Source organism: Podarcis liolepis, assembly GCF_965112155.1.
Source record: "Podarcis liolepis genome assembly, chromosome: 11".
NCBI lineage: Eukaryota > Metazoa > Chordata > Lepidosauria > Squamata > Lacertidae > Podarcis > Podarcis liolepis.
In genome coordinates this window covers 3,518,656-3,543,941 of record NC_139565.1, presented here as the reverse complement: position 1 = coordinate 3,543,941, position 25,286 = coordinate 3,518,656, and the positions used below count along the sequence as shown (strand labels likewise).

General features: G+C 41.9%; 1 protein-coding gene across 1 annotated transcript in view; it reads right to left on the bottom strand.

Annotated features, from left to right (window-relative positions):
* LOC310688211 (proprotein convertase subtilisin/kexin type 5-like) overlaps positions 1–25,286 on the bottom strand; it is a gene marked incomplete at its 5' end in the record, with an annotated part of 51,404 nt that overhangs the window by 10,599 nt on the left and 15,519 nt on the right. The window contains 6 exons of the mRNA XM_083464336.1: positions 61–144; positions 7,362–7,595; positions 8,824–9,024; positions 11,091–11,233; positions 12,072–12,114; positions 22,144–22,212. Of these exons, the coding sequence (XP_083320462.1) occupies positions 61–144; positions 7,362–7,595; positions 8,824–9,024; positions 11,091–11,233; positions 12,072–12,114; positions 22,144–22,212 (774 nt within the window). The remainder of the gene's footprint in view (positions 1–60; positions 145–7,361; positions 7,596–8,823; positions 9,025–11,090; positions 11,234–12,071; positions 12,115–22,143; positions 22,213–25,286) is intronic.

The window sequence follows — 25,286 nt, the reverse complement described above, 5'->3', positions numbered from 1 at the left end:
GCCTATCTTTAAACATTTTTTTAGGCAATGTGTAGCAACAAAGAAGATAAATGCTGTTACCTTGGGGACATGAAGTGCATGTGCTGGCAGTTTTCTCACAGGTTTGGCATGAAGAATCACATGGCTCAAACTGAGTAGTTGTTGCTGTATTAGGAGATAAGGAGGAAATGAGTTAATAATGTCACTTTATATATTTGTGGGCATGCGTGCCCAGAATACATGGTTCCAGATATGATTATTTAGTATCATTTAGATAATAAAGGGAAATAAATGCAAATCTTGCTGAGATGATGAGACTTTCACCTTGACTGGAGATATTGCCCATAGTAACACAGAATATGAATGAAATAAGGGGTGGGAACAATGTCTACTAATCATCAACAAGGCAGCATCCATCTAGATTTCTGTTAATTACTTAATTCACTTTTTGCAACTGAAATCCTGATTTTAAAATGTGCAGAAATATACAAGCCACAGTGGCCTTCTACCTATTGCAATCCTATGATAACAGTTTTCATGCCCTCCAACATTTCTCTGATGAAAATAAGGACGTCCTATAACAACAATATTTATATCCCACCCATTTGCCTGGGTTGCCCAGCCACTCTGGGCTCCTGCCAACATATAAAAAGCACAATAAAACAGTTGCTGCCACTGTGGCAGCAGGAGCAGGCAAATGGACGCCTTGGAGGCTGGATCTGCTGCCCATGGGGATTCTGCTGCCTGAGGCGGTCGGCTCACCTTGCCTCATGGGTGAGCCAGCCCTGCAAATCAGGTTCAGTGCAGCTGATAATTGTCCTCACTTTGCTGAAGGGAACATCAGAGAGTAGCGATGTACCATCATGGTGTCTATTGTACATGAAGCATTGCCTAATCATGTGTCCCTACAAAGGACTAGCCTGTGGCAGTGGCTTTTTGTTACCTGAAGTGAAAGGCAGTATTATACCTCCTTCCCATTCTACATGCAAAAACCAGCTGGACTGGCAGCTTGATCTTCTTTAAAACTCTGGCAGTACAATAGCATTCTTCATTACACCTGAGGCAGCAAGCTGGTTAAAGGCTCAGGGCAGGCCATGGGGTAAGCAGAGCTCTTTTGTACAACAGAGGGGAATGACTAGGGCAGTCAGAGGAGGAAGGAAAGAGGGCCAGGGGCCAGTGTTGCCCGCAGCACCCCTGACCATCATTCAAGGCACCCCAGGGTGCTGCAGCACACTGGTTGAAAACCACTGAACTAGGGAGCTCAGGAGAAACAGAAGGAGTACGGCTGCTGACAGCCCCCACATCTACTGGCTGAGGCAGCTTCCTCATTCTGTTCCTATGTCTATGATATCCTTATTTATCATTAGCTAGCACAGCTGATCTTACCCTCTGTTCTCAAACTAAAATGGTAATATTCAAGGTTTGCATAATGCTTTTTCCAGCTGCAATATTATTAGTGCTGTAATATTTCCGAGTCTCCACCAGAGGGGACTATGTACTAGGCATTGTGGCCTTACAAAGCACATGAGACATGAAATGCTGACCAGTCAACAATTCTATCTTCCAGTCAGATGGAAATGCTTATAAATACTTGCGTTCACAGCTGCTTTTGACATTACCCATCTCTTAAACTACATTCAGATATAATTTAAAAGGGGCTGCAAATGCATCTCTGTCCCAGGGAAGATCTGAAAACTTCCAGGATTTCCATGAATGTGCTTCTTCACAGGGATACAGAATCAGATGTGCTACTTAAAAAGCTGCACATGTTGATATGATGCAAAGGTCTTGTAACCAAATATGCTTTCGCTTCATTTAGTCTAGTAATACTGCAATATCTTCTACTGTATCCACCTGGTCTCCCTGAATGCATTTTGTCAGTAAAGGTAAAGAGTAAAGGGGACCCCTGAGCATTAGGTCCAGTCGTGGCCGACTCTGGGGTTGCGGAGCTCATCTCGCTTTATTGGCAAAGGGAGCCAGCATACAGCTTCCTGGTCATGTGGCCAGCATGAATAAGCCACTTTTGGCGAACCAGAGCAGCGCACAGAAATGCCATTTACCTTCCTGCCGGAGCGGTACCTATTAATCTACTTGCACTTTGATGTGCTGATGTGCTTTTGAACTGCTAGGTTGGCAGGAGCAGGGACTGAGCAACGGGAGCTCACCCCGTCGCGGGGATTTGAACCGCCGACCTTCTGATTGGCAAGTCCTAGGCTCTGTGGTTTATCCCACAGCGCCACCCGTGACCATATTTTGTCAGTAGTCAAAGTAATAAGTGGCAAAGCCAACAACATAATTACACCTATAGGTCCATGGGGATTAGGAATTCTACAATTTGAAAGCACTAGGGCATGTGATGAACCACTGGTGGGCAACTGGATGCATATTTGATTTCTTGTAGGTCAGTGAACTGTGGCATTAAGCCACAGATGTATACATGTCTCAATATTATCTGGGCAAGAGTTCTTCTGATATTATGTCTATTCAAGGCAGCTAGATTGATATTCTTATTAATGAATAACCACTTTTCCTAGACACTTTTCCTGTCTTCAACTAACAAGGAAATCCCAGTCATGTCTATTCAGAAACAAATCCTACTGCATTCAATGGGGCTTACTGAATGCAAGGGTTGCAACGTAAAACAGTAACTTTAGATGAAGCATAGCTCAACAGACCGATAAACCAGGCAAGGTACTCTCTGTACAAAGTCCTTCATTCCACACCCGAGAAATTCCTGTGATTACTTGTACAGAGTAGATTGTTGTAATCTCTTCACTCAGTACATTTACTATTATTTTCAGTGCCTGGAAACATTTCCTCTTCTGCCTCATAGGCCATAAAATGCATAATATCACAATGTATAATCTCAGTGGATTGCATGCAACCCTTCTGCCTGCAAATGGGACCTTTTTTCTCTCTTCTCCCTGTGCGCCTCCAATGCCCACCGTTCTCATCTGGGAGGCTGGGGGATCCCCCATAACAGATTTGGGGGTGGAGTGGAGAACTTGTGCAGGCAGAAGTCTTTGTGCTAACAGGAAAAAATCATTGGATACTATCCAATGTTCTAAAGTAACTTTTCATTCATACCAGATAGTGTGGTTCTCATGCTTTTAAATTGAAAATAAATGGAATGGTCTCAAATAAATGTATTCTGCTCTGACTATCTCTGAAAAATGTACGCTCAGTCAGAAGCAAATCTGTTCATCAGATGAAGAATAGTAGAGAAAGTTTACCACCTTGCAGTTGCAACACTGCAGCAATGCACACATGACTGAAAAAAGTAACCTGTTGGGTTAGAATAGCAAGTAGCATGGATGCGACCGGAATGTGCTGCCTTTACAGCCAGAGGGGGAACTGTTTATTTATTAGATCATATTCAGTTTATGGCTTTGCAAAAACTGATACAGATATGAATACAAATGCACAGAATAGGTAACATACTTCTAAGAGATAATTCTAATTATGGAATAAGGTGTAACAGAAACAATATATACATATAATAAAATCCTAGGACCTATCCAGTCTCTGAACATATAAGTATTTATAAATCTGAGGGTCTTATAGACCTGCTGAGAATGAAATAATAACCCCAATATACATTATTTCTCAGTCTAGTTATCATACTGACAGCCACTGAACTACAACATTAATCTAACAAATTAATGTCTAAAATAAATGCATGAAACTCCAGTGGGTGGGGAGTAGAATGTGTGTATATGTTGCTAGACTCCTACAATTCTACATTTTATAGGGATTTTATAAGGATTTTGTTTCAAAGATTTACCACCATTTTCTCTTGATGCCAAATCCTTTTTGACACAGTTTTCATTTTGTAAACAGATTACAAAATCAGTGGAAAGGGAGGCATGGTGATTTACACTAACGTAAGATTAGCTGGCTTCTAATACTTGAATGTACATTTGTGGCAAATCACGGACATATAGCAGCCCTATGAATGTTAGGGAAGGCCTTCAATGTGGTGCAGGTCTGATTGTCAGTCATCTGATACTACACTGGGTATCTCTAGAAATGCACAACAAACTTTGGGCTGTTCCTGACTCCAAGATGGGGCATGCTGGATTCTGGACCTGACCACCAAGGCATTTTGGTTTTGGCTCTGCCAAAATAACCTGGACTGGGAATGCGAGTTTTCATCCAGCCTGACTTTTCCCAGAAATAGCCAGGATTTGTCCCTCAAAAAAGCTCAACAACTTTGCTAACAAATTTTTTTACTTGATTTTCACTTTTTGAAATAAGGCAACCCCACCATTCAAGGGCTATGTTTGTTCCCTGGCACCTCAAGGTAGGACTGAGAAATGACTCCTGTCTGAAACCCTAGAGAGCTACTAGCAGTCTATGTAGAGTAGCTTATACTGAGCTAGATATACTAGCCACCTGTCTCCGTGCAGGGCAGAGTCCTGTGTCCCTAAGGCCTGATGACACTCGTCCCCCAAAATGCCTCTTGTCCATGTCATTTAGGGGCTCAATGTATATGTACATTTTCATGTTTCAGATATCAACTAAAACTAAAACCATATTTGTGAAGTGCAGGATTCAGCTGATAAGTCCCTCTAGCAGAAGCCAGTGCAAAGGCTCTCACAGGACAACAAAGCTTTCTCCAGTCTCCTCCCTCTTTGCCCCCCCCCATGGGCCGGGGGGGGGCAGGAGAACCCTGAGAATAGTGTGTGGTGGGAGGAGAGACAGTATTAAAATGATTTAAATTAATAAAAATAACATTTGCAGCAGCAGTAGCAGCTATTTTATCTATTCAGCTATACATTATTATGACCATTTGATGTATAATATTCCTTGAAATTTTATTTTTTTAAAGAAAAAGCTCAAATTTTAAAATATATGGAGGCCGTTTTGCAGAACACATATTCTTCTGGATTTATTTCCCTTTTGCTTCAGTGACCTGACTGAAGAACATGAAAGACTGGTGATGTAGCGTGTAAGTAATCTGCCACTCTAAAGCCCTTTCAGTTTGTGAAATCTCTATTCTAGTCGAGATGTTGTGGGTTAACATACAGCACAACAATCCCTTCACTATTATGTCTCATGGCTTCCAAAATAATTTCATCATCTGGCGCACAAGATAAAATGCAGATGTTCTTTGTGCTACGCATACTGGCCCAGACAAATTTTTTTCTTGGCTTACACTTAAAAGTCTGAATACCAGTCAAATTCAGACTCATCATTACTTTCTATCACAGTTTATTCACAGTTTACCCTAGTGTGGAACTGAGGATGCAATACTGAGTTATGTTGGATGATGGGCTTTAAGATTTACTGGAAGACTCACTGCAGTAATGCCATACCAGATACACAGTCAGCATGACAGATATGCCAGAACAACTCCCTTGAGACACCTGCAGAGTCACTCCACTAGTGAACATATGCCACATGGTGCCAGAGATATGGGTGGCATGGGGTAGCAGGCAGGAGTGGAATACTTCTTCCAAAACCCAAACAATACCCTCTCAATTCATTGCCATCCTCCCGTCAAGGGCATATTTTGATACCAACCTAAAATTTCACACTTCTTGACTTCGCTGGAAAGGGGGAAACCATTTTTAAGCCATCCCTATGTCAACAACAGCCCCATGTTGTCACAACATAGTGTATTATATGTGTAGTTCTGTAACCAATCACGTCACACATAATTGATATATAAACCCCACACAAGGAGACCATAATAAGCTGTGCAGCATGGGCCTCTGTCCCTAAGTGGTTCCCTTATGTTGCACACACTTAGCATTCAATATCACAGGAAACACAGGGAAGCTATGGGAAAGGGGCCCTTTGATCACAGATGAAGCACTTTGCTTGGCTTCAAAACGTGTAGAAACTTGAATTTGTTGCTAACATTTCTCTGTCTAGAACTCGAAAGGGGCCTCAGCCTTGATACTCCAGACACAAACTTCCAACACTTAGAATCATAGAATCATAGAGTTGGAAGAGACCACAAGGGCCATCGAGTCCAACCCCCTGCCAAGCAGGAAACACCACCAGAGCACTCCTGACATATGGTTGTCAAGCCTCTGCTTAAAGACCTCCAAAGTAGGAGACTCCACCACACTCCTTGGCAGCAAATTCCACTGTCGAACAGCTCTTACTGTCAGGAAGTTCTTCCTAATGTTTAGGTGGAATCTTCTTTCTTGTAGTTTGGATCCATTGCTCCGTGTCCGCTTCTCTGGAGCAGCAGAAAACAACCTTTCTCCCTCCTCTATGTGACATCCTTTTATATATTTGAACATGGTTATCATATCACCCCTTAACCTCCTCTTCTCCAGGCTAAACATGCCCAGCTCCCTTAGCCATTCCTCATAAGGCATTGTTCACTTAAGTCCACTTCAACAACTTGGGGTACTAGAAAAGAGCACACTGTGCAGGAAAGCAAGGGAGGTGAATACCCTTTTGCTTTGCAGGATCACACACAGTGTTTCAACATCAGAAATATATGCACAGCCACTGCATTCTGCCCCTTCTCTCCCATGGCAGGGAGGCTGAGCCAAGAACACTGGCAAAGCACTGAAGTGGCATTGCTCCCTCATCTCTCTTGCTCATGCACGCAGGTTGTGGCTGTGTCTGCTATCTCCTTATGATTTTTGTATTTTTTTGCCTGTGTATTTCCCCCACTTCTCCTGGGCTGAGCATACATTAGTTCTTGCTACATACATTTCAAGCACATAGGTTCCCCCAAAGAGTACTGTGAACTGTAGTTTGCTCCTCGCAAAGCTCTAGTTCTTTGCACCCTTAACAAACCACAGTACCCAAGATTCTTTGCAGGAGCTCATGTGCTTTGGATATGCTTTAAATGTAAGTTGTGTACACAGTATCACAAGCTGTTTCTCTGTGTAGTGATTATGTATCTCCTCCAGATATGTCATAAAGTAAGAATAACCATGCTCTGCATATTAATTAACCCCCCACCGCCTTTCCAGTGAGCAAAGCTGGTATCCTGTTAAATGAGGAAGGAAGCACATGTGCAAAAGCTGTTTGGGCATGTGATTCCTGATGCAGACAAAAATACCTTCTAGCTGCATTAGGACAAGGCAGCTTTTTTACTGTTAGGTGCACTTGACACTTGCAAGTCCTACAGGGATGCTGTTGATTCCTTGCTGATCATTACTACTCCAGTCAGAATGGCAAAATTAACACAGGTGGCATATTCCATCTGTGCTTGTAGTCTTTTAGAGTCCATACCCAGCTGGTTACATCTTCAGGTAGATAACTTTCCCCTTAAATTCCTGTTTATAGTATTGCAGTTTTAGAGCAAAGCAGCCCTTGGGAACCTTATTCAGTGAACTGGGCAGCCCACCCTTTCCATTAAAGCCCAAAGTAGATAGTAATATTTAAAAACAGATTTTTTAAAGTCTTACATCGTTTCCAGACAATTGGGTTTTGGCGAACCTCCAGGGGAAAGGACTTCCACAACTGTGGAGCAGCCACCGAGAACACCTCTTTAAGTGCCCTTTCCCCCTGGATTTGGTGCACGGATGGTACCAACAAGAGATCGTTCTCGGCTGACCGTAAGGATCGTGAAGGGACATAAGGGAAGAGGTCTTTCAGGTCTGCAGAGCCCAAGCCATTGGAGGTGTGCAGTTTCAGTCTCTCTATCAGTAAAATAGGATTGATAATCATTATTCATATTTATGAAACAGAATAAAAGCTGCAAGTAAGAGAAAAGTGCTACATGTCATGGTTTATTAATTATTATGTATTTAATTATTAGGTACTAATCAATCGTACAATAATATTAATGATTTCTCATTTACTTATTCATTTAATGCTATTGTTAAGATTTTTATTTTATTAAGATTACACCTTAAATTAAATTGAATACAATACTTTTCTTAGATTTCTAAAATTATCATTATGCTCAAAACTGTGCTATATGTCAGGGTTTATTAATTATTATGTATTTAATTATTAGGTACTAATCAATCATACAATAATATTAATGATTTATCATTTACTTATTCATGTAATGCTATTGTTAAGATTTTTATTTTATTAAGATTACACTCTAAATTCAATTGAATTCAATACTTTACTACTATCATTATGCTCAAAACTGTGTTCATCTCAATGTGTACTGTATGTGTGTGGTGGTGAGGAGGGAATGTGGTTTTCAAGTGCATGTGTTCTCATTTATTTTTCCTGGATAAATCCTAACCAGGTTATGATGTGATCAAAACGTTAAACTATCAAACAATCTTGACGTACTGTTGATAGGGGAATGGAACTCAGTCAAGTGAGAGTCACTCCTGTGGTATAAAGTAGATGCAACAGCGCTGTGGTGAGTGAAGAGCTAATGATGATCAGAGGGGTCCTCTGTCTTGCAGAGGCAGTGCAGGAAGAAGCACTCTGAGACTGTTGCTGCTGTTAAGGGGGGGGGGTTGACCTGTTAGAGGTTCCGGCCCCCCACTGCATTTTATACTAATATAAAATGTTCACCTTCATTCATAAGAAACTACTGTATGTCTGTTCTTTCTGTGGTGCATATAAATATTCTATTTGCATTAGTGAAGATGCAGTTTCTGTATATACACACAGAATGATACTCATTTTGAGGCATTCAGGGTAATTTATATAAGAGTTTGCTGCAGATCCACCTTCCCCTTGCATGGCGTTCAGGTCTGGTGTTAGTCGTGGGCCCTGCTGGGGTAGTGGACTTCCAGAAGTTGCCAAGTGCTGATGTTGGTCCTATATAAATACAATCACTTACATTTCTATACATAAAATCTCTTTGAGAGTTTGGTAAAGGAAGAGGTTTCCCCCCCAGTGGTTGTGGGCAGAGAAAAATGGTGAAAAAAATTCAGAGGAAGCATGGCAACATACCATTCCAGAATTTCCTATTTACTTGCTTTCTTTTGAGGTTCACACACTTTCCATGGAGTAACTGTAAAATTCCTTTGCAGCTAGTACAGTCGTTGGAGTCGAACCCTTTGCATGTTGCACAGGTCCGGTGGCATGGCTCACATTCTTCTGTGACCTCATCGCTGTAGTAACCAGCTCCACAATCACTCACACATTTCCCATCTGGAGGAAAAATAAAAAAGCCTTTATGTCATATTGTGACTGATGCCAGCTAAGTCCTGTTATTTGGAGCATTGAAAGTAGAGAGCAATGTGTGCTTCAATTGCCACTAAGCAAACTGGGGCACCCTAGGAAAGTTTAGCTCTACTAGAGAATGCAGATGCCCAGCCCAACCTCAAGTACACAGCCAAAATATAAAATGGGGTGTATAGTGTATAGATCGGTGAAATTAATATATAACGTGTATTCATCAATGAATGAAGTGTGTAAATGAAAATGCACAACTTTAATCTCTCCACAAATTTCAAATTGCAAGATGTTTAAAATGTCTGAAGTACCAACGTTATTGAAGTACCAAAGTTAAAACATACCAATTTGCAATTATATTGAAATCTCTATAGTGTAGATTTATAATTGGGAAATCTGGTAAAACCCAGATATAAATATATAAGGTTAAAACATGTTTAGCATATGATTATATTTGGATTTCGTCACATTTGCTGGTTATAACAGTGGAGATTTTGATATCATTGCACTTTGGTGTGTTTTAAATGCTGGCAGTTCAAATATTTTAAATATCTTTTAGATTTGAATTCTGTGGAGGGATTAAAGTGGTATGTTTTTATTTCCACATTTGTTATAATTTACAGATCTATACACTCATACCCAGGTTTGTGTTTTGGCTCTGCTACACAGCCTCCAAAACAAAGTCTAGAGAAGTAAGTACTCTAAGCATAATTTCTACCTTATTACTTACAACTGCTGGCCAACTTTCAGGAGCACTCTGGTTCTCTGTTGCAGCTTGGAGTATATGAAAGTTGAAAAACTGTAAAGCAGAGCCACAACTCCACCTCCTTATAATACCCCAAGCCTGATTTTCTTAACCTCTGACCACAGAGAATCCACTTTGAATAAGATAACAAGGTCCAAATAACTTATGATAAGGGGACAAGGTCTGTACATCTGAGCCTCATAAAAGGTTCAAAGTGCATTTCACAGGTCTATACAAGTCTTGACTTCTGGAGTGTGGGCTGCATACTTGCCTGCCTGCAGTTTCATAACCATACACCATAATAGGAGGCATTCTACATGTTGACTGCAAAAAGTCACCTACAAAGAATGGAAGTGATATGAAACCATTTTCAGGCTAAAGTTACTTTGTGTCATTCATTCATCTCTTATATTGAACAAATTAAGTTTGCATCAACATGCTTAAAATGAAAGGCTCATTGGGAGTTTCGTTAATAAATATATATTTCCTCTTTACCCCCAAAGTAGGGGTTTGTCTCTGAATCTCATTGCTGCCATTTAAAATCCAAAGTTGATTAAAGTTTAAATGTGCAGATTTGAAGACATACCTTTGTTTGATGCTCTTGTGCTTCTAGCGGCATTATTTCCTGAACCTTAGTTTACAAGCACTTAGTTTACAAGCACAAAATGAATGAAATTTTAACCTTGAATGCTTTAGGCTTATTGAAGCAGATGTCTGGGGGTCATTCTTTTTAAAAGGTGGTTGGGAACCTACAGTCCCATAGATTTAAGATTGTAGTTAGTCTCCCTTAGGGATGAAACGATCTGCCAATTTTAGTTGTCTCAGTTTCTCATGTTTCTAATCTTCAATTCAGTTGCCTACATTTTTTAAGTCTCATGAAAATTCTTCAGGATCTTTAATGTACATTTCTCTTAATAAACATAATTTCATATGCAGTTTTGACTAATGTACACATTTTTACAAGCAATTTCTCCTAATACAGTGCATTATTTAATGTTATTTTCACAAATATTGAGTCATTCTTATGCATATTTTCTCCTAATACATACAATTTTGCAAACATTGTTTGGTTGGAGAACTGCATTGTATAATTTGCATAAGTGGGAATTTTGAAGAATGGTTATGTTTTGGTTCTCATATTGTTTGAGAAAGAGCAATTTTGACAGATTTGGCTTGAAATGGGAACTAAATGGTATTTCTGCCCCTTCCCAGTCTCTCTCAACTGAATGCACATTTTGCCTTCTTGGGCAAGGCATGAAATCATTTCCCCATGTAAAATACTTGTCACCTTTCTTACCTAGAAGAAAAAACCCTTCTTTACACCAGTAACACTCATATTTGTCGCAGCTTCTGCAATTTGGCTGACACTCTATGCAAAGGAGAGACTTTTCATCATTGTACGTATTCTGAGGACAAGTTCGATAGCATTGCTGTTTGTACCTGGGGGGAGGGAAGCATTTTTGATCATCATAATTTTCATTATGGATGGATAATGGTGCATCAAACAATTGCAACGAACAAGCATAATCCTCTCATAAATGTACTCATGTGTGGAAAGCGTCTCCTCTAAAATGAGGGGTGACAATACTCAGGAATGTTTTTAAGTACGGTAGCTTAATAGTTAAAGGAGCCTTTCTCAGACTCTGTCCCATGCTCTGTCCCCGGGTTCTGCGAAGCACAACAAGCAGGTCTGTGGAGAAAACAGCTGTAATGGCAGATGATGTGTGATTTCCATTGAGCTGCAGTCATGGGGATTAAATTACTCAAGCAATTGTCCTGGAAATCCCTTCCTGTTTCATTTTCTCACTGAGGCTTCCAAGAGTTAAAATCTGTAGCAGTGCAGGCAGGATGAAGTTGCCTATCTGCCTTCACAATGCTACACATCACTGCCAGTTACAAGAGGGGGAGGGGAGGGGAGGGGGAGGGGGAGGGGGAGGGGGAGGGGGGCAGCAGAGAGCTCAGGATGGTGCAGCAATGGAGCCTGTCCATCACACCCACTGTTTGCCCCTTCCCCCTTGAAGACAACTGGGTTATGTTATGCTAACCTTTGGCTCTCCAGGGGTTGCTGAGCTACTCTTCCCATCAGCCTGAGCCAGCATTTCCAATGGTCACTGATGATGGGAGCTGTAATTCAGCTATAGGGCTATAGATTAACCATCGCCACCCCCCATTCAAACAGCATATTCCACCCTGCTTAGCTCTGAAATATCTAAGACACTGTTGTGTTTCAGAAAATAGAGAAAGAGAGGGAAAGTGGGGAAAAGAGTAATAAACTTACATGTAATAATTATGAATGCATGATGTGCAGGCTCTTGGGTCATCTGGAATTAAAAGCAAACAACACATTGGAAACAAAATACTGTGCCAGTTTCAATTGGCTAAATGAACAGTGGAAAATTAAGAAATGCTTAAATAGGGAATGCTATCAACATCATTGTTGTTGATGATGATGACCATTCTAATTTAAATAGCTTTGGTGAAAAATGTCTCCTCTGATATATAGTTATTCTTTGATAGCAAGTTTTTATTGCCTGGCTTAAATTTGCTGTCACTAGAATTCTGGATACATAAAGACTTCATAAGGACTAGCCTCAAACTGTATAACTTACCTTCTTTATATCATTACATTTATATCTTGCCTTTCTTTTGAGGAACTTAAGGTGGCATACAAGGGACCGTCAATTCCATTTTATCCTCACAGTAAACCTGTGAAGTAAGTTAGGCTTCAAGATAGCGAGTTTCATGATCATGTTCACCCAGTGAGTTTCATAAGCAAGTGGGGATTTTAACCTAAGTCTCTCCAGTCTTTGTTTAACACTCCAGTCACTGCACCACACTAATATAAACTCAGGCCTATTTCTTAAGAAGACTCTGGTTCCGAAACACATAATAGTCAAAGACATATGGGAACATTGAGCAGAACAGTGCTAAATAATCACTAGTTGTTTTCATGCAGGTGAAAGGTGTAAAAAACAGTTTTTCCAGAGAACAGAAAAACTACATTTCTAAATTGCTAAGATTATCAAAATGACATTGGTAGGTTGGGGACAGACTTTAGGTGTGCCCCCTTTTGATATCACAGGCATCATCTAATAGATACCTATTTCCACTTTCCCCTCCCCAAACAATGCCTAACACTTGCACTGGTGGCAGATAGGACAGCCCTCTCCTTTTGAAGCAGTTCCCACTGCACAGAGTGATCTTCACATAATGAGATTGCTTGTATAGTTAACGTTTCTTGACAGTTGGTTTCAGGCTACAATCCTATAATACATCCTGACCTAGAAGATAGTCCCCCTCTAAGTCAGAGATGTCCTTGGGTCCTCCAGCTGTTGCTGGAATACAGCTCACAGCAAACCATACCACTAGCCGCAGTAGCAGACAGAGGGCCAGCACAGGTGGGCTTCCAAACACCTTGGAAGTCAAAGGGGAGCTCCACAGGTGTGGTGCCCATTTGACACTCCTGTTGCCATGCCCACACCAGCTGAGCTCCCACTACCTCCCCCCTCCCTCTCTTCCTCCCAGGAAGCGTAAGCAGCACTCAGGAGCCAGGAGAACAGAACAACTTCATCTGCCCCACCAGACACTTCTGATTGACCATGTTGGTTGGGACTGATGGGAAATGGAGACCAGAAGCATCTGGAAGGTCACATCCAACGGTATTTTTCTGACGGTACTCAACGATACACAGTACCAACACTACCCCCCCCCCAATCTTCCAGTAGGGTAAATGGAGGGTTTGGAGAGCAAGCAGGCAACTGCAGCTAAAAGGGGGATTGTGAGAAGCAGGATCATTGTGAGTACCAACACCATTTTTCTATAAAAAAGCGCTGGCACATCTAAGTGATGGCAGTGTAGTCCCTCTAGAAGAGCAAGTCTCTCAAGAAAGACTGCTGGTTTTCAGTATTCCTGGTTTGTTTTTTTTAAAAAATCCAGCTACTGACATCAACACTGTAGCCCACTTTTAATGAACTATTTATTATTATTATTTTTAGGAAATATTTATAGCCCATTCTTCATCAGTGCTGATACAAGGATGGGGTACAACATAAAATAAATTATGCCACCAAATTTATACATAACCAACAGTAAAACACATGTATTTACATTGTGCCATCCCCAACACAAAATTCATTGTTATTGCTAACCAAAGGCCAGTTTAAAATAAGCACTCATAGAAATATTTTTGGAATTGGAAATCAAAGGGCCTTTTAAAAAATAGGACTAATTATTTCTCTCCCTCTTAAATATGGGCCTTGTTTCAGTTGTTATATGATTCCGCCTCATAATAAGGAAAAGAATTGGATGCCATAGTTCAGTTTTGTAGATTGGGACTTAACTTATACTGAATGAGTTGATGACTGTGCAGGAATTTGAGCATGTGTGAAAGAGAACAATCTTCTGCATGTCTGCTCAGAAATAAATCTCAGCTGAGTTCACTGGGGCTTACTCCCAGGCAAAGGAGCCAACCCCCAGGGGCTTCACTCCCCAAAAATATATATTTGAGGGAGCCATCCCCCCCAAGTTGATGGGCATTGCCGTTCAAATGGTGTCCATGCACCACATCATGTGGTCAATTATGCAGGGCATAATACTTGCCCCCCCCATATTTTATTCAAGTTGGCACATCTACTCCCAGGTAAATAGGCATTAAGACTGCAGCCAAAGTCAGGCACCACTCTGAGTTCAGTACTGGACTACATATAATTTGCTTGGAATTTGCTGTGACAATACAGTGGTGCCCCGCAAGACGAATGCCTCGCAAGACGGAAAACTCGCTAGACGAAAGAGTTTTCCGTTTTGGAGGTGCTTCACAAAACGAATCTCCTATGGGCTTGCTTCGCAAGACGAAAATGTCTTGCGAGTTCCTGTGGGTTTTTTCCCCTCCCCCCTTTTTCTAAGCCGCTAAACCGCTTATCAGCTGATCCGATAAGCCGCTAAAAGCCGCTAATAGCGCTAATCCACTAATCCATCAATGGGCTTGTTTCGCAAGACGAAAAAACCGCTAGACGACGAGAATCACAGAACGGATTCTTTTCGTCTTGCAAGGCACCACTGTACATCTTGTATTCCCTAAACCTTATGCCAGATGTGTTAGATATTTCACTACCTTAAGGTCAGGCAGTTGAAGATTTAGAAGACATCTGAAGGCAGCCCTGTTGAGGGAAGTTTTTAATATTTTATGTTTTATTCTGTTGGAAGCTGCCCAGAGTGGCTGGGGAAACCCAGTCAGATGGGTGGGTTATAATTAATTTATTATGATTATGATTATGATTATGATTATTTATTCTTAAAGTTAAAATGATTAAAGAGCAATGACTCTTGGGGAGAACAAACTCAGAAAGACATCACCTTCTCTTATCTAATCAGGACTCACATGGTCCCTGTGGATCTCCCATAATTCTAACCTATTGTATTCAGCATTCAGTCAGGAATCTATTTTACTGTATCATCTTTCCAAGTATAGTGAATGTCTTTTTTTGAGAGAAAACCAGCTCTCTTGCCAAAAGCAATTGTTTAGAACTGTGACTGCTTTAAAGTTTGTAAACGAAAACAAGAAATTACCTGAGGAAGCTGTCAGTGTGCTGCACTCAATGTTGGGCATCTATAAACAACAAACTACTGTAGGACTACAGGCGATGCTTTAGGCATACCAGGCAAATTTCAGTTCAACAGTATACTTCCACTCAAATTCAGACTCACCTCCCTATCTGTGCATCCCAGTCCTATGCATGCAGCAGGAAAGAGACCTTACTTCGTATAACAAGGCTTATGCATTGACATTTAACTATACTTTAATATAGTGTGAAAAGGGGGGGTGTACTAAAAATACCCAATACCTTTTCAACCTAGAAGACAACCTGCAATGAAGCTCCCAACCTATCACATACTGTTTTGATTGCAGAAGTTTGCAAAACAATTAATATAACATACAGCATCAATTTAAATTTCCATTGAAATCAGAAAAATGGAGGGTAATCTGCTTGCTAGAGCAACAAGCTTTTCTCCTCCCCCCCCCCTTCTAATTAAATAAGCAAAATAACTATGCACAATGACGATATAATTTCATTTATACTGTTGTGGCATTTTCTTCAAAGGTGCAAAATTGATTACTGCTTTGAACAGTTAACAGCTGAGTTGGGTTTAGGAAACATGTCATTATGTTGACTCCAGTCCTTCTTAGAGAATCAGTCTCGGAAGGCGGTACTACAGGGGCTCATTTGGATTATAAGGTGCTTCGGGCGTCCATTCTGTCCCCCATGCTGTTCAACACCTACACAAAACTGCAGGGCGAAGTCATCTAGAGCCGTCTTTCCCAATCTTGTTGGACTACAACTCCCATCATCCCTCATGAGCAGGGTCAGTGGTGAGGGATCTTGAGAGCTGTAATCCAATGTATGGGGGCCTGAGTTTGAAAAAGGTTGGTTTAGGTTTGGGTAGGGATGGATGAATCTGTCAATCTCAGTTCCTCATGCTTAAATTCAGCTGACAACAAGGGACTGCGGGCCTCAGGCCGCTGTTAGTCAGAAGCAAAGAGTTTTGTTCATATCTTGGCTGAAGATGTGCAGGCCCATGGCAAACAAATCAGGAAGTTATGGCTCCCGGTTTCATTTAAATCAGGAAAGTATGGTTAAAAGAGCTTTGGATGCTCAGTGCAGAATTACATGGATCTTTGACTTGGTCCAGCTGACTTCAAAATCTTCGATGGTATTTGCAAAGTGCTGCTCATGAGAGAATCAGCAGTCAAGTTTTTAGAATTCCAACTCATATGAAGCTCTCAAATGAAGTAGAACAGGAAGTATTTTGCTGCTCAAGAGAAAGGCAAGCAGCTATACAAATCTTAGGCTCTGTTTGGGGAAGGACTTATAATAAGGATAGTTTTCAGCTAAAGGGGGGGGTGTTCTATAACACATGAGTTTTCCTATCTTTTTGGAAGTTTTTACATGTGAGGTTCAATGTAACTTTGAGACTCTTATGTCTGTGCATCTTACTGATGTAGAATAGAATGCAGATGAGAAATTCAAGAGTCTAGGCTTTATGATCTTGTGACAAACTGGTTATGACACAAGAGACAACACCCTTAATTTTATCTGCTAGGTCAACAGATAAGGCCAAGCTCTCCGTCTTGCTAGGTATTGTAGCTATTCATCATCAGGCATGATTTTGAGATACAGTGTGTGTGTGTGGGGGGGGGGGGCTTTCTTTCCAACAGAAACCAAAATACTTTCTCCTAGTGATAAATGTAACTGCCATAGTTCCAGCCATCAACTCATAAATGTGACAGCTGTGTCCTTTAGATGCATTATTAGCTTCTTTCAATATTCCAAAGTCATCCTTGTCTTGCTCTTTCTTTCCTATCTCTGTATAGGATGCATATGAAATGGAATCTGCAGAACCCTTTTCAAGTTATTACATCTCGCTTGCAAATATGCCTGCACTAAATACAATTTAAATTTAAAATTTGGTTTTAAGGAAAGGTTTTATTTGCGCCTGCATGAGCTTCTCAGAAAGACAGAGAGGAGAGATTGGGAAGTTTCGCAACTGGATATTCAGCATGCCATCTAAAGACAAGGATAGGTTAAAAAGGACACAGAGAGAAGATCAGTCACCACATGCTAAAACAAGTGCTATAAAATGTTGGTGCTCTTTTACCCCAGTAAGGCACTAGAGAGGGAGAATGCTAACAAGGTGATCCAGATACATGGTTTGAAGCAAGGAGTATTGAGTGCACCTAGGAATTCTGCCATGCCACTAGTAGTATGAATATAAATTTAGAACTGCAGGGTGCCTTCATGATAGCCACAGCCATACTTCCTCCCAGTCACACCCCTTCTTTAAGATTATATAAGAATGTAATTGTAGGCAATAATAATAATTAGGGATGCACTTCAATGATCAGTGGAGGTCTCCATGTGTTGCCTTTCAGCTAGCTAGATCTACTATCTTCTATCATGGACAAATGATTTGGAGTATGGCAATACTCAGAGTTATTTAAGTTGTGTTTACTTGTAGTTCCAATGCAAGAGTTGTTGAGCTTTTATTTTGGCAAAGTTGTTGAAGGGTTAGGGTTCTAATTATGTACCGTATAACTACATCTTTCCAACTCTCCATCTGAGTTTGTCAATGTAGTCCCCCCATCTCTTCAGATGGTATTTGGATGGTGACTGCCAATATCAGCACAAAACACCAAGCATAAAATGAACATTTCTCTTGACTCATGGTTTATTTTTGGCATTAATAAGCTTAAACATCACAGGAAAATTTGACCTATAATGGAATTTTAAAGTTTTTTTTTTAAAAAACAACAGTATTATAATATACTTCAGAGTTTTCAAAGTTATAGGAAAAACAATAACTAAAGGATAAATTAGACATGACATGGAATATCCGTGATCAGATATCCTGATGTCTTTGATTAAAAGCAGCTTCACTGAGGTGGGGGGGGGGTGGGATTTGGACTGAGCTTGTGGTACTTGGTTAGGGGTTCCCTCCCCATGTCATGACAACTTGGCCCTAAGTAAAAATATAAGCAGGCTCAGATTCCTGTTCTAATTTTCATCCAGCAGTTGGAAGGAAAGGAATAAAGAGATGGCATAAACAGGTTTCCTCCATTACAGCCCAACAACATATAACTTCTCCTGCTGCTGCCATATGAAGGTTGACATACTATAGTCCAAGAGCAATTTTTATTAGACTGTAACATACCCATAACAAAATCCCATTTCACTCTTTAGAAGCCTCTGGAATCAGAGGTATCCTATATATCAGAGGTTCTAAAACCTTTTACCCCCCCCCCCAGGGCTCACATAATGACAACTGAGAATTACTGAGGCCTACCACTCACAAAAAAAGATAGTGCAGGAGAAAAAACAGTCACAAAATGGTGGCAGAGGGAGGCAGCGTTTGGCATAATAGCAGCTAGTAACTACTGACATCTTTTTTTACTGATCTCCAATCCATCTTTAGAAATTGTTAATTTCTTTGCTACAGTATTGCCACTGTGGCAAGGAGTTCCATAGCTCAGCTTTCATCAAGCTATGGGCATACATTTGCTCTGGAAGTATCATCACTCAGCCTAACCAGTTAAGTCAGAATTTGATGAACCACAGGCTTTAAGCAGAGAATGTTTTTTCTTTTATATTTTTCCCTTTCCTACCTGCCCCCATGCCCTTCAATGTATTTTTACCCATCTCTACTAATTTCAACTCACATTCTGTTGCACACTCAACTAATCCCTTTATCCGTGTGTAAAAAAAAAAAGGTAGAGACCCCTGACCATTAGGTCCAGTTGTGGCTGACTATAGGATCTCGCTTTATTGGCCGAGGGAGCCGGCGTACAGCTTCTGGGTCATGTGGCCAGCATGACTAAGCTGCTTCTGGCGAACCAGAGCAGTGCATGGAAATGCCATTGACCTTCCTGATGGAGTGGTACCTATTTATCTACTTGCACTTTGACGTGCTTTCGAACTGCTAGGTTGGCTGGAGCAGGGTTCGAGCAACAGGAGCTCACTCCATCACGGGGATTCGAACCGCCGACCTTCTGATCGGCAAGTTCTAGGCTCTGTGGTTTAACCCACAGCGCCACCCGCGTCCCATTCATCCGTGTGTGCCCCCCCGCAAATCAGTTTCTTTCATCCCTTCTCCCTGATCCCTTTATATTAACATGTTCCTCCTCTCTTATACCCTTTCTTTCTTTTCCCAGTTTATATATAATAAGATGTAAATAATAATGAGCACTGAGACGCCACCTGAGGGCGGCCCAAGGCCCACTGAAGGGTCCCAGTCCACTCCTTGAGAAAACTGTGCTATGCATCAGTAGCATCACCTGTAGCAGCCCACCACAGTTTCAGATTTCAAGGATTTCCTATAGGCTCCTGACCCAGATTGGGAACTAAACATAGCTCATAGAGGAACAGAGTTGCCTAATAGACAATAATCCTACCAAACGATTTATGACCTAAAATCCAAAGGAGGAATGTTCCAGAAGTGGGGAAGGTGAGTTAGTTCCCTGAACTATCAGACTCTAGACAAGTTCACACAAGCACAAAAACCTTTTTATTTTTGTGTCACCTTCTTTGATTTGTTAGCATAAACTGACTCCCAACTAAAAGCACTGTGTATGAGGTGATGTTCAATGATAATAAAGGTCTATGGGGTCTGATTTGTGATCACTGCCCAGAAACAGTTGATACTGCAGTCATCGAGCAGAAGGCATGTGTGTATGAACCAGCCTTCACTGTGTGATGAAACAGCAGTTTTGGGGCCAATGCAAACAGTGGTCATTTTGGGAAATGATTCTATAGCTGTCCACACATTTTGTGCAAAATTACTGGTCAGAAATGAAAGAGCTAGTAGACCCCAGAAACTCAGAGACTCTCTTCCATCACCCCATCAAGATGGCTGCCACACGCAGACCTTCAACTCACACATCAGCTGGGGAAAGAAATGACACTGTCTTAAGGAGGAAGGGAAGATCTTGTTTATCAAGGCTGTTATTTGCCAAGGCTGTGCTGTGTTTCCCAACCAGTGGCCATATGGCCCCCTAGGGGCCCCAGGTTATTCCAAGGGGGCCACAGGTTAAAACTACATAAATGGGGGGGCACAGCAGGAGGCTATAAAGTGAAGTGAGAAGTGAAGGGGGGAAAAGATCATTTTTCTAAAAATCCTGATTGGCTAGCTATCTGCTTAGTCAATCACAAGCAGGTAAGGGGGCATCCCACCAGGGCCTAGTGCTCCTTTCTGCCACATACATTTTATTGGAGCAGTCCCGGTTTGTTTCTAGGGGAGGAGAGGGTGATTGCTGAGGCTCCCGCTTTGACCAGTAAAGCCCGTGATACAGATCCCCAGTGTCCAGTAAGTGTGGGGGTGGGGTGGCAGTGGGTAGGGCTGGGTGAGCCAGAGCTGCTTGTTGCCAGTGCTGGACCTGGTGGCAGCCTGGGTCTGACTCTGCAAGGCACAGGGTGCAATCCACCCCAGCACCTAGCAGAGTGGGGTCGCCTGCTGCTGCTGCTGACTTGCACCTAGTAAATAACTGTCTACTCAGAAGAAAGCCGCAGTGAGTTCAGTGGGCCTTACTCCCAGGTAAGGGTGTGTGGGACTATAGTGTTTTATCTAGGCAGCCAGGGCTCCTCCAAATGACAAGATCTTTTTGCACCAGGTCAGTGAAGACCACTTGCTTTTTAAAGTTATCCCATATAAACAGAACTCCCTGTGCGCCTTTTGGACTATATGTGTAGGTTTCCCACTCTGTGTCAAATAACTGGGGTCAAATAAGTGTTGTTTACTTTTTTATAATACATGGAAGATGGATCTCCCTCAGGAGGTTCTGGACTCTCCTTCCTTGGAGGTTTCTAAGCAGAGCTTGGGTGGCCGTCTGTCATGGATGCTTTAGCTGAGTTTCCTACATTGCAGGGGGTTGCACTAGGAAGATGGCCCTCGGGTGCCTTCCAGCTCCATGATTCTGTGTTTTTCAGCTTCAACAATATTCCATTATGTTCCTATCACTTTATGTAATTGTATTTTGTATAAATTATAAAAATTATAAATAAAACATGTTCTTTTTACAAACAAAGCATTTAAATAGCTACCTTTCTACTGCTAGGACGGAAAGGGGCATGGGCGTAGCCAAGATTTTTGTTTTGTTGGGGGGGGCAGAACCTCAGAATAGTATTGATTTGTATTTAGTTGGGGGGGGGGGAGCTGCCCCCTGCCCCTCCTTGGTTATGTCCATGGGGGGCAACAGGAAGAAAACGAGGTCAGAAGGAGGCCATAGTCAGAAAAAGGTTGGGAAACTGTACTGTACTGACTGAGAAGACCCTGAGGACTTTATTAACCAAACAAATATATGTTATAGTCTTACTATTTGTTTGGCATTGTTTGTTACTTTTGGATATTAAAAATTGTTAGATATATCACTTTCCTACAGAACATGACCATGCTCCATTATTTTTTAAAATGTATGCAGGAGTTGCTAAGACTGTTGGCCTGTGGAAATATTTTGAGAAAGTTCTGTGAGTGCCAGTCACTAATTGTCTGTTGTGGGAGTGCGGCATAACACAACATAGCTGTTATGGGGCAAGATGACTGCTGTGGTGAGAGCAGTTGGTTACAGGGATAGTAGCTTCCATTGCGCCCGCATCCAGCTCAACTCCAGGCCCTGTTCTCTATATGAAGCTAAATTATCCTAGTATGTGCATGAAACAAATTAGCTTTTGTAAGCTGCCTAGGGAGGGCTCTGCCCTGAAGGGGGGCATATAAGAATAAAACAAAAAACAAATATATAAGTACATATTAAAGAAATAACTGAAAGTACAGAAGTAGAAACTTAAAGATTAAAAACTAAAACCTACCCAGGCTGCAGGAGAGGCACCCATCTGCACAAGGAACGCAATCTTCCGAGCCAAGTTCCTCTGCTTCACCTGCACATTGGGCAGTCCATGAAACAGTCAACATACACGGATTTCACTTCACGGGAGTCCAAACATCATTTCTCTGAGACTAACAGAAACTTGTAACATTGGTCTGTCAGCAGCACTCCCCCCCCCTCCCCCAAATATTCCATTGTCTGCTAATATCAGTATTAAGGAGATGGTGACCGTCAGGCACAAAGGTCTCAAGAAATGTATGCCTGTGCACCATAAATATACCTATTTATCAGTATAAATTGCCTGGAAATGTTCTCATGTCCACTTTTTAAACTTGTGACAGGGGCCTTTGGTGGCCAATAATGGCTTAAACATTGAGAACCACTGGCCCACCTCACAGGGTGGTACACTTCTCTTTATGCGTTAAACGACACGTGGGAGAGTTCTCCACATGGAGGAGCTCCATAGGCACAAGAGACATCCCCTCCATCACACTGCTTTGAGTGTTAGAGCTCTTCTGGGCTGCGTGTGCAGAGGGGAGTTGTGTAATATCAGGGTTGGGCCCTGCTTGCCCTTCTGCTCATGCTGCTGCTTGTTTTGTTCTAGCACTGCTGCTGATTAGCACCAACAAACTTTACCTGGGATACCACTGGGAAATAATTTTGCATCAACCTCTTTCAGTATAATCTAGGGCTGGGTCACTCTGGAGTCTTACACTCAAGTAAAGTGTAGCTGCTTTACCTCCAATCATGGGCGTAGCTAGGCTTTTTGTTAGGTGGGCAAAACCTCGGTTAGTTAAGTATTTATATTGATTTAGGGGAGTCAGTTGCTGCCTGCCCTCGGCTTGGCCTTGCGCACGCCTCCTATGCTAGAGTCCTAATGGTGAAGCTTGTTTAGTTTTATTGTGAAAACAAAGCTTTTACACGTTAACAGTGCACTGTTGCAACTACCCCACTAACATTTTATTTTATTTCATCATTGTGCCAGATGCAGTATAGAGCACAGATATGTCAAGCTGTCTGGACAGAGGGCATATTATTAGACAGGCAAGTTTCTAGTCCCAGAACAAAATGGTTTTCATAGCAAAAAAGCTTATGTACATTTCAAGTTCATCAAACCTGAAATAAAAACAAAACTCTGCTCATGTCCTTCAGCATATGATGGCATACAAGAGTATTTAGAGTAAATTTGATTATCATTTTGCACGAACCAAAAGGGTTTTATTTGTATTTTCAGCACCAAGCGACAGTAACCGCCGTTGTTGCTGTTTAGGGAAATGAGCAAGGCACTAATGTAATGGTTTTGCTCTTCACCAGAGGTCAGATTGTTTTAACAATATATGGTGGATGTGAAGGGCAAATGCAGGCAAGCTCCAGGCTTTGGGGAGATGACTTCCAGTCAGAGGTCTTGTACAAGCATGGCAATGTTGAACATAAATGCGTATAGCTTATAAACATTGATGAGTTTGCTGTTGTGGGTCAAGTCAGTCTCTATTTTAAATTCAGACCCAATTTAACTGCAACCCCAATGAACAATTTACATGTCTCTCCAGAAGTCAGTCTGTGGCTGCAGTGGAGCTAAGTCTGAGGCCAGCCTTAGAAGGGTCACCCAACAAGGTCAACTATTTCCCTCCCTGAAGAGAGGGTTAAGACTTTGTGCGTTTAATGTATTGACCTCTTTGGCTTTTTGTCTATTGATTTTAAATAAACATATCCACAGAGACCAGAGAGCTGAAATGCTTTCAGAAAATCTGTGTATTTGAAAAACTGGAGATTGGATAAAGAAATTCACTCTGCATCGTTGCATCTTCGTCAGAGACATTTTCATCAGAGCAACACAATCATTTTTGTAAATTGTTGTTAAAGCATCCCAAAGAGGTCAGCTTGTGCTACTGTAGGGGGACCTAATACTGGCATGCTCCATGCTTGCCACCACGCAGTGGCTACTTTAGGGCAGGAGTTCTGGGAGAATAACTCTGGCAATCAGGAACCAGCTTATGGGCACCACATGGCCTATACTTACATCCCCTCCAACATTCCTCCAATGAAAATAGGGACATCCCAATTCATAATGATAATTTTACTATTTATACCCTACATATCTTACTGAGCTGCCCCAGCCACTCTGGGCAGCTTCCAACATATATAAAACATAATAAAACATTAAACATTAAAAAAGCTTCCCTATACACGATAGCCTGTGAATTGTCCTGCATGTCTTCCACCATTAGGTTGAGTGAAACTGAGAAATGATCACTTTCAAATCTAGGTATGACCTCCATACAGTGGCGGAGCTTCATGCTCTGGCACTGGGGGGTGGAGCGCAGGCGGGGGCGGGGATGGTGCATGTCCTGGGGTGGTGCACCACCCGCAGGAATGTGGCACACGTCCTGTGGAGGGGTGGTGCCCAGCGTGGGCGAGAGGGCAGCCGCAATGGCACCCCACTGGGATTGCACTGCTGGGGGTGGTGCGCTCCCCCTGCACTCCTCTTTCTCTGCCCGTGCCTCCATATTCTTTATGTGTAGGAGAAGCTCCTCAGAGACAATGATGTACTCAAAAGCACTCATCCTGATTCCAGACAAGAAGGTGAACTCAGCTGGCTGGTCCTTAGCAAGGGTACTATTTAGAATGTAGAGGCTTAGTTTGAAAGACATTTGTGCTAGGCAGAGACCCACAGAGTTTGACATTTGGTCTTTTGAGGCTCGAGTTGTAAGTGGGCCTTCAGCCTCCAGATCTGGTCGGGCATGGCTAAACTGTATGTATAAAGTTTGGTCATTTGGCCCCGGTCTGGCATTTAGGTCCCCTCCCAGTACAACCATTGCCTTCGGATTTTGCAGTGTAAGGTCTGCAGCATATCCTTCCAGCTCACCCTATTGGGCTCTGATCTCCGATTTCTAATGCATTGGGAGCATGTAGGCATTTCTAATTAACAGCGCCTTCTCGTTAAGGTAGGTCTTCAGTGAAGGGAGGGGCCTTGGTGTGGAGTCGATGTGGCTAGAAATAAGGATCCCCAGCCTTTTGCTCTGCCATGCCTCTTCCCTGGTTCAGCTCCTGAAGTAAAGGAGAGGTACCCATTTAATGATATGTCATCCCTGGTCCAGGTTTCCTGTACCAGTAAGATGTGATGTT